This window comes from Myotis davidii, unplaced genomic scaffold, assembly GCF_000327345.1.
Source record: "Myotis davidii unplaced genomic scaffold, ASM32734v1 scaffold762, whole genome shotgun sequence".
NCBI lineage: Eukaryota > Metazoa > Chordata > Mammalia > Chiroptera > Vespertilionidae > Myotis > Myotis davidii.
The window spans coordinates 462,999-473,008 of record NW_006293699.1 but is presented as its reverse complement, the minus strand read 5'-3'; the positions used below and the strand labels follow the sequence as shown (position 1 = coordinate 473,008).

Genomic DNA, 10,010 nt, shown 5'->3' with positions numbered 1-10,010 from the left:
ATGAGGTTTTTTTACATTGAAAAACTTCTTTTCATTATCACCTCTTAAGTTTTTGTTTGTGTGTTATATTTTATTGATTCGTAATCAGTGTTTATATTCTTTTTTTCCTTTTTCCTTCTGTGTGTCATAACAGCAGTCCTGAAGCTCATGGTCTTCGGCATCCCTGGTTTCAGGTGTCCGGGGCACTGACATTTCTCAGTGTTTTTCTTGCCCTAATTGACTTGGCCTTCCTGTGAGATGGGAGGAAGCAGATTGAATGGGGATGACGCCCCCCAGGAGCCTGTCTGGGCGGCCTGGGTTAGTCTGCACTGTTAGGCCTGCGTTAGTCCGCACACTCCGTCGGTGGAGGACTGCTGGGTGGTCGGTGGAGGACTGCTGGGCGTGAGTGAGCCTGTGTGTGGCCAGCTCGGTGGCACCTCCCTGCCTTCAGGGCACCCGGCTGCCCTCCCCTCACAGTGCTGAGCCCTCCAACGGACAGCCCTGGTCTCAGGGAAGGTTTGTTGATAATCTTAAACTATCTTATAAACTCTTTGGGTTTGGCCAAAAGCAGGGCTGTGTTTTGCCAAACAAACTTTGCCCTCGACTTTTAAACTAACATGTTTTTAAGGGAAACATAATCTGCAGTTTCTTCAAGTGTTTATTTAATTCGCACAAACGTTGTTTTCCTAGAGGCCTGATCTAGGCTATCCAAGAAGACTGAGAAATTTTTCTTTTTAAAAAATTTTTAAAAATTGATTTGAGAGAGAGAAAGGGGGGAAAGAGAGAAACATTGATTTGTTGTTCTACTTATTTATGCATTCATTGGTTGATTCTTTTTTTTAATCTTCACCCGAGGATATGTTTATTGATTGTTTTAGGGGCAGGGGGAGAGAAACATCAATGTGAGAAATATCGATTGGTTATCTTTCCACCAAGGTTCGAACCTGCAACCTTAGCATTTAAGGACTACGCTCTAACCAACTGAGCTACCTGGCCAGGGCTCTGCCTCCTTTTTTTTTAAAAAAAAATCTTTTTTGTTAATCCTCATCTAAGGATTTTTTTTTCTTTTTTGTTAATCCTCAGGTGAGGCTATTTTTTCCAGTGATTTTTAGAGAGTGGGAGGGGGGAGAAAAGGGAGAGAGAGAGAGAGAGAGAGCGAGCTGGAAATACCAATGTGAAAGAGACACATTGATTGGTTGCCTCCCGCATGTGCCCGGCCGGGACCAGGTATCGAACCTGAAACCCAGTATGTGTCCTTTATCGGAATAGAACCTGTGACCCTTTGGTGTGTAGGCTGACACTCTAACCACTGATCATACCAGTCAGGGCTCTGCCTCCTTCTTACGAGGACACCTGTGGTTGCATTTAGGGCCCATGCTGATAATCTCTCCAACTCAAGAGCCTTCACTTAATTACATCTGCAAATGTGCCTTTTTCCAAGCAAGGTAACATTTCTAGGTTCCAGGAATTAGGACTCAGTATTCTGCCTACCGCAGTGTTTCTCCCCGAGCGCGAAAGCAGCTAACACCTAGCAGCTCAGTCTGCACAGCAGCCCCATGAGACAGGCGTTGCCCCGCTCCCTGGGTCAGATGAGGAGATCACGGCACAGGGAGGGAGATGACTTGCCAGCGGGTCAATAGTAGCTCAGGGCGCTAGCCCAGCGCTGGGGCGTTGAAGACCGTGCCCCTGGCCTCTGCTTCCTGCCTCCCTAACACTGAGTTACAGAGTGTGTGGGATGACTGAGTGGATAGTTTGAAGACCGAAAGACGATGATGAAGAGGAGGGAACGGAAGGATTCGGGGGGCAGGGTGAGTGTCCCCTGGGTTGCTCCTGGCACCCCACATACTCTCCCAGACTTAATTTTTTATTTTAAAGGGCTAGTCACTTCTGGACTGGTCTCAAACACGCCTGCCCCGCGCCGCCTCAAGCATTCTTCCTAGGGAAAAGCAGAAGCTGGCATGCCCCGGGCTCACCTCTGCCCTCCCTACAGGACACGAGAGCTACGTGACCTTCTGCCAGCTGGAGAACGAGGCTGCCTTCACGTGCAGCGCCGACCGCACCATCAGGAAGTGGGACGTGCTGACCGGGCAGTGCCTGCAGGTGTTCCGAGGACACACATCCATTGTGAACAGGTCAGCATGGCCGGGCCGGCTGACAGGCGGTGAGGACTCGGCCTCTCATCTTACCTGGCTGGGCCCCAGGGACAGAGGTGTAGCTTCTGTGGGGAAGCCGCCTGTGGGCACGCAGGTTGGTCACCAGGAGCACAGAGCAATGGGAAGCTCAGGACAGAAGTGTCCCCAGGTGTGACATGTGCCCACTACCTAGGGCTGCAGGTGGGGGTTTGGGAGGTAGAGGTGGGGAACACATTGACTTGGCTGCATACTGCCCCCTGCTGGGCACAGGGAAAGGCATCTGGAGGCCACAACTCCTAGGGTGGAACAGATTCCAGAGGAAATGGCTTAATTGGTACCCGATGGTGGGCCAGGGACTTGGTGGAGCAGCCAATGGGGATGGCTCTGAAGATGAAGCCAGGGTATTTTTAAACCTCTCCTTTCCGTGTTGCACTTGAAACTGTTCTCCTCCCTCTACCCTCACCCCCCTCCTCGGTTTGAGTTTTCCCTTATTGGATTTGGGTCTGAGCTGAGCCATGAAATTCCTTTGCTCATCAGATCAATTTAACATTATTTATGTAACTGCGGCCATCGGCCATCGCAGGCTCCCGAAGGACTGCCCGGATCAGCAGGAGTCTGGCCCCGCCCTCGGCCTTCCGATGCCTTACTGACAGGAGGCCACCTGCCTGGGCGGTAAATAAGGAGAGACCCAGTGCAGGCAGTGGTTTGAGGGGACAGAGGCAGGCGGAGCTGGGCTGGCGGACTAGGATATTCCCCGCCAGGAGGGACGCTGCCAGCACGGGCTTTGCTCACACCTGGGCCGGGTGGGACCTGAGTTGTTAATGGTCAAGGCCCAGAAATGGCCAGACTGACCATTAACTGACCAAGTTCCAGTGGCCTGCATTCGGAATGGTGCACCCACAGGGCAGGAACTCAACAACACCCCTAAGTAGAAACACAGTAAAGAGCTGTGTTGGCACACCACGCACACGCACACATGTTCACACACACACACACACACACACACACACACACACACACGATGGTCAGAGTGGGGAAGGCAGGCCCCGTCCCCCGCCCACCTTCCAGCAGCCCCACTTTTGTCCCCTACCGTTACCTGGAGCAGGCCAGGCCGCAGACCTGGGAGGCCAGGGCCAAGCAGATTTTTATTGACTTTGGAGAAGAAGGGAGAGAGAGAGACACTGGGGATCGAGCCCACAACCCGGGTATGTGTGTTCTGACCGGGAAGCGAACCGTGACCTTCTTGTTCACAGATCGACGCTCAACCACTGAGCCATGCTGGCTGGGCTCCTTTTCTTTTGAGAGAGAGAGAGAGGGAGAGAGAGAAACATCAGTTCGTTCTGCACCCCAAACATCCCTCCCTCCCTCCCTGCTGTCCTTCCTTTCTCTCTTTTATTTATTTATTTTTTACATATTTTTATTGACTTTGGAGAAGAAGGGAGAGAGAGAGACACTGGGGATCGAGCCCACAACCCGGGTATGTGTGTTCTGACCGGGAAGCGAACCGTGACCTTCTTGTTCACAGATCGACGCTCAACCACTGAGCCATGCTGGCTGGGCTCCTTTTCTTTTGAGAGAGAGAGAGAGGGAGAGAGAGAAACATCAGTTCGTTCTGCACTCATTGGCTGGTTCTCGTATGTGCCCTGACGGGGTCAGACCCACAGCCTGGTGTGTCGGGATGACACTAACTAACTGAGCCACCCAGCCAGGTCCCAGCACTCTCTCTTAAGAAAAATTTGTGACTGAGGAAAAGTGTGGGAAGGGGGAGTCTCCTTTTGTGAGGCGTGAGTGGTCGGAGTGCTGACAGGTGGGAGAAGGCCACACCTCAGGTGACCAGCTTGCTCTCAGGTTGTACCTGGCAACTATCAGCTGCTTTTTATTGGTTTCAGAGAGGAAGGGAGAGGGAGAGAGGGATAGAAACATCAATGATGAGAATCGTTGATCGGCTGCCTTCTGCACACCCCCTAGTGAGGGTTGGGCCCGCAACCTGGGCATGTGCCGTTGACTGGAATCGAACCTGGGACCCTTCAGTCCACAAGCGGACGCTCTATTCACCGAGCCAAACCAGCCAGTGCACACACTACTTTTGAGTGGTAGATCTGGGAAGACATTTGCATTATTAACTGTGCTTGCAAATGCGTGACACCCCTGAGGTGAGGACACGGAATTCACTTCCTCCCGTGTTTTCAGAGCTGGGCCAGGTGTGTGAGCTTCTGGGGGAGCCCACCAGGCCTGGCGTCTCTGCTCTCTCATGCCAGGCCACCCCCGGCGGCCTGCAGGCCCCCAGCACGTCACCCGTGGTGCATGTGACAGCAGGTCCTCACTTTCCTTTAGAAACACACACGTCGTGGAATCCACATCTACCAGGGCAGGAGCTGTTTCACTGAGTCTGTTTCCTTAGTCACCTGCAGGAGGTGAGAACCTTGCAGGATGCGGGGCCTGGGTGCGGTGCAGGCAGGTCTGTTCCCTCGCGTGGTCCATCTCTCCTCCCGCTGCGCCAGCCTCCAGGACGGAGGGAGCGCCAGGTGTCCCTAACCTACCCCTGTCCCCACACCGAGGACAGGGCCTTATTCCAACCTTGGCCTCTGCCCTTTGGGGTCTGTGCTCCTGGGGGCTCAGCCTCCTCAACACGGGCCCTTTGAGGTCACAGCCAATGTTCTATACAAAAGACAAATGTGTATTTTTCTGGGGGGACGGCCTTAGCATTTATCGAAAGGAGAAAAAGATTCACGAGTTTTTACTGTTGGGCGGCCTTTCTTCCTGCCCTGGGGGCGGGAGGAGGTGGCCAGACCCTCTCTGCTCCTCTCACCCAGAATTCCCTGGGGCCCTTGGCTGGAGTGTTGTCAGCAGACGTCGGCCCAGATGACATTTGGCTGTGCGAGCTGCAGCAGATGCCATGCCCGCTCCCACCCCCACCCCACCGAGACCTGTCTGATTGTGTCTCCCGTGGCCCTGACTACAGAAGTCACTCGTGGGCTGATCTGGCACTGGCGCTGTGAGCGTGACAGAGGCCTTTCAGAAAACACACATAACTCCCAGCTTCCCCAAGGTTCTACCATCCCGATGCCCCACCCAGCCCCTGAGTCTGACCTGTCCTTAGGGTGACCAGTGTGTCCCACTTTGCCCAGAACGTTCCTGGTTTTTAAACTGCAAGTCCCATGTTCCCGCAGCCTTTCAGTTCGGGGCAAACCCGGAGGGTGGGCCGCCCCCTGTCCTCCCCACCCGTCCTCCCCACCTGTCCTCCCCACACCCGCTTCCATAGGTGTAACGAGCGGCTGCTGTGGTCCTCGCGTTGGGCGGGATGGAAGCATCAGAGCCTGGGCCCTGCTGCGGGGAAGTCAGAGTGGACCACGGCCCAGCACGTGGTGGGGATTCTGGGCGGCGTCTTAGCGAAGGGGCCTTCAGCTGAACCCCGGGGGTGACTGGTCACGGGGTGCAGAGGGAGTGTCTCCAGCCACAGTGCAGAGGCAGCCGCCCCTGGCCCGGGCAGGTGTCCATGCCGGTGGTGGGGCTATGATGGCAGTGACCAGGACGCCTTCAGTCTGGGCTTTGTTCTGTGAGTGGTGGCCTCTGCCTGGGCCCCTGCAGCTTCAGGGGTGTTCTCCTGACCCCGCACAGTCCCCCCTGAAGCAGGGGCCTGGGGTACTCCAGCCCAGGACTTTCTCTGGGAGCATTTCCTGCTTCCCGTTGCCTGGGCTCAGGGAACGTGGAGGACACCTGCCAAAGGGACCCTGTGACAGCCTGCCGGGCAGCCCTGTGGGCCAACCCCTGGCCTTTCCCTCTGCCACCAGGATCCTGGTCACCAACAACCAGCTCTTCAGCAGCTCCTATGACCGGACAGCTCGCGCCTGGAGTGTGGACAAGGGGCAGGTGTCCCGGGAGTTCCGGGGCCACCGCAACTGCGTGCTGACTCTCGCCTACTCCGCCCCCTGGGATCTGCCCGGGGCTCCCTTCGAGGAGGAGGCTGTGTCCGGGGGGCTGCTGGTAACAGGCAGCACGGATGGCACGGCCAAGGTGTGGCAGGTGGCTAGTGGCTGCTGCCACCAGACCCTACGGGGCCACACGGGTGCCGTGCTGTGCCTTGTGCTGGACACGCCCAGCCACACAGCCTTCACGGGCAGCACGGACACCACCATCCGCGCCTGGGACATCCTGAGTGGGGAGCAGCTGCGGGTGTTCCGGGAGCACCAGGGCTCTGTCATCTGTCTGGAGGTGAGACCGCCGCCCCCTCTGTCTGTGCTGCCCTGCCCTGCCCCCGTGTACAGTCAGCTGGGCCTTCGTGACAAAGTGCCACAGGTGGGGGCGGGGGGGAGTGAAACAGCAGAGCTCGGTGTCTCTCAGTTCTAGAGGCTGGAAGTCCAAGATCAAGGTGTCTGCAGGGCTGGTTTCTCCTGAGGCCTCTCCCTCCGGCCACACATGACCTTCCCAATGTGTCCACATTTCCTCTACCTAGAAGGACACCAGTCCTACTGGGTTAGGCAGGCATCACCCCATCGGCACCTGGCAGAAGTAGTCTCTATGCCGGCGAATGTTGGGGGTCCTTGCTCTTACCAGTATGGTGCTGGCACGGTCCTTAGCTTCCGTGAAGCTGCTGAGGAGCAGTCAGTGACTTGGCCAAGGGCGAGTAATAGTGAAGACCTGAGCCGGGTCTGCCTGCCTGCCCAGCCCCACGCTCCCCGGGAAGCGGGGAGGAGCAGGGAGGTCCTGGGTGCCGGAGCCGGCGGTCAGGTGGGACCCACAGCCGGGCGTTTCTGGTTCGTGCACTTTCTCCACTGAGCCCAGCACATCCCCTCCCCTTCCATTCGGAGAGGCTGGGAGGGCCTCTGAGCCACAGTACCCACATCCCTCCTCAGCTCGTGAACCAGCATGTGTACTCGGGCAGCGCCGACAGGACCGTCAAGTGCTGGCTGGCGGACACGGGGGAGTGTGTGCGCACGTTCCCAGCCCACAGACACAGCGTGAGCGCCCTCAAGTACCATGCGGGCACCTGTAAGTGACCCTCCCTGCACCACCCCACCTGCCCAGCCCACCTTGTCCTGCCTGCTCCCCACTCCGCTCCCCCAAATCCTCCCTGCTCAGCACCTCTGTGCTTCTCTACTTCAGGACTAATGGGCAGCTGTCATTCAGTGCGGGCAGCACCCAGGAGCTGTGGCCAGGCCACCTGCATTCACATGTTCCTCCAGCGTTATCTACAAAGCAAGCCCAGAAAGGGGGTGGGGACTCCCCTAACTTTAGCCACCAGAACATGCAGCCACCTGGATGCTCAGAGGTCCTAGGGCAAGAGCACGTCTCAAGGACACATTCTAATTCCCAGTGAGACAGCGACACTGCTACTCCAGCCAGCGTGAGGGCCATGTGGGTTTGGCTTCACTTGGCGTTTAGGTTTGCGAACAGATAAGAGAAAACGCAGAGAGCAGTGGTTTGAATGAGATGGTGGTTTATTTTTCTCTCAGAAGAATTTTAGGGGCTCTCAGTTATCAGGCACCCAGATTCCTTCTGTCACGTTGCTTCACCACACATACCTCCTATCGTTAAGGGGCTGATGGTCCAAGATAGCGGCTGGAGCACTCCTGTTTTGTGCAGGAAGAAGAGGGAAGGGCAAAAGGATGTGTCTCTAGCTGATAAGGCCCCTTTAAAACTCTTCCCTGGAAGGGCCACCCAAGACTTTTCCCTGAGTCTCAGACCACTGCCTGCAGGGACTGCTGAAGAAAACCTCTTCTCTGGGGACGCAGCTCCCAGGAGGAACCGGGATTGTTTTGTGAAGGAAGAAAGGCAGATGGCTTACTCGGTGGGCAGCAAGCTGTTTATCCCACAGGCTCACATAGCCACACAACTGGGCTTTGCGGGCTCTGTCCAATTGGCTGTGTGTTTACACCCCAGGCACCAAGAAGGCAGACACTGTTCCAGGGAAGCCAGCCCCAGCCTCATCACATCTGCATGGCAGGGGGCTCCCAGGTTCCTGAGCATCCCTCCCCAAGTGCTGCCCAATGCTCTGTGTTGCCATCAGCCTCCCTCCCCCCATGTGTGTGCGTGGACCCCCCCCCACACGCGCGCACGCACACACACACACACACAGCACTGAGCCTGCTTGTCATCTTCCTAGCACTGGGCTGAGGGAGCAGAGGGTGGAGGAAGAGTCACAGTGGGAAACTCACAGACTTCACAGCACACGTGATAGATGAAGACGGAATGTGAATCTGAAAATAGCGCCTGAGGTGCCCCCGGGATTTAGGTGTCTGACACGGACAAATTATTTTTTTCTTCTTCCTATATCCAAACCTGTAAGTGTGATTGTGTGTCAGCTCCCAAGTCGGGACACTTAGAAAGGCTCTAACTTACAAAGACTGCCGCCTAGAGCACCTCCCCTTGGCAGCAGCCGGGATGGAAGCTGCCACTATTGGATCCCAGGGGCCCTCCCTGTTGTTGCCAGTTGTGAAGGAACTTGGTCTTCCCAACAGGCTGTGGGATGATGAGACTTAATTCCTGACCCTGCTCCCACCCACGGGGTGCACAGCGACCAGGCTTGGTTGGTGGGGAAGGGAAGGCAGGAGAGGAGCTGAAAAGCCCAGAAAGGAAACTGCCATCCAGGGCCACCTTGTCGGGTAGCTTTAGCAGAGAGGCCGGAACACAGGAGGTGGGTAAGAAAGGGAGCCCCGGGGTTGCTTGCTGTGACCTGCTCAGGCTGCAGGTGGATGTAGCGGATGCTGTGGGTACCGTGTGCAGGGGTGCTTCTTGCCGCAGCACCTAAGGTCCTCAGCCCGCATGTGTGTTCTTGTAAGGGGGGGCGGGCAGCGGAGAGCTGGGATTGACACCCACCAGAGAGGCCCTCAGCCAATGACTAATGAGAATGGCTGGGTAGGTAGCCCAGCATCCTTGCCCTCGGGTGGGACAGCTGACACGTGGTCTGCACCTTCTCCCAAGGCCTCGTTACTGCACCTGTGTGGTGCCCATCCGTGTTTCTCTCCCACTTCCTGGAGCGCCTGCCAGATGAGCTATTGGCACTGAACTCGTGTTGGGGTGGCTCCTGGGACAACCCGGGCTAGACCATACGTGAACCAGAGGTTCCGTGTTCTCAGCGAGGTTCCTGACCAGCAGAATAGGAATCACCTGGAACTGGTTAGAAGTGCAGGTCCCCAGGCCCCTAAATCATAAACTCGGGGGCGCCCAGCGGTCTGTGCTTAAGCCCAACAGGTGGTTCTAATGACCCTGGGCTTTAAGGACTCTACTATGTTCTAAGAAACCGGCTTATCCTTGCAAGAGGTTGGGCAGGGCACGCTGCTGCCCCCAGGCCTGCGCTGGGAGGCGAAGTTCATTAGTGCGGGAGGAGCATCTCTGGTTGGTGCTTGCCCCGGCAGCGGAGGGAGGGCTCCCCTGAGTCGCGCCTCAGAGCTGCGGGAACACGGGGCAGATGAGACCAGTTTACCAATGGCTTCCACCAAACGCTTGAGAGGGAACCTGGGCCAGGTGGTGCTGGGAGGAATGGCAGCCCCTGGACGGGCCGCGCAGGACGATGGGAGCCCAAGGAAGAAGGCCTCTCCCGGCCCCAGGGTCCCCCTGACGCGGGGAGGTGGTCAGATAATGAAGGTGCTGCGTCCGTCTGTCCAGGGGCTTCCGCTAGGCCCCACGGGAACCTAGGACATCCTGTGAGGCGGGCAGACGGGCCCCCCAGAGGGTCCAGGTGATGGGGCCAGCCCTGCCCCTGGGCCCGCGCGTGCTGGAGGGGGAAGGGCTGTCGGGCAGGTGCCCAGTGGCGCGTGTGTCCACAGTGTTCACGGGCAGCGGGGACGCCCGCGCGCGCGCCTTTGACGCCGAGTCCGGGGGGCTCCAGAGGGTGTTCCGCGGCCACGCCTTCATCATCAACTGCATCCAGGTAGGCGCCCCCGCCCGCATCCCCGGGGT

General features: G+C 57.2%; 1 protein-coding gene across 1 annotated transcript in view; it reads left to right on the top strand.

Moving 5' to 3' along the window:
• The first annotated feature begins 1,748 nt into the window (after window positions 1–1,748).
• Window positions 1,749–10,010, top strand: part of WDR86 (WD repeat domain 86) — a 9,114-nt gene continuing 852 nt past the window's right edge. Inside the window, exons 1-5 of the mRNA XM_015566240.1 lie at window positions 1,749–1,787; window positions 1,861–2,111; window positions 5,903–6,323; window positions 6,965–7,100; window positions 9,878–10,008. Of these exons, the coding sequence (XP_015421726.1) occupies window positions 1,749–1,787; window positions 1,861–2,111; window positions 5,903–6,323; window positions 6,965–7,100; window positions 9,878–10,008 (978 nt within the window). The remainder of the gene's footprint in view (window positions 1,788–1,860; window positions 2,112–5,902; window positions 6,324–6,964; window positions 7,101–9,877; window positions 10,009–10,010) is intronic.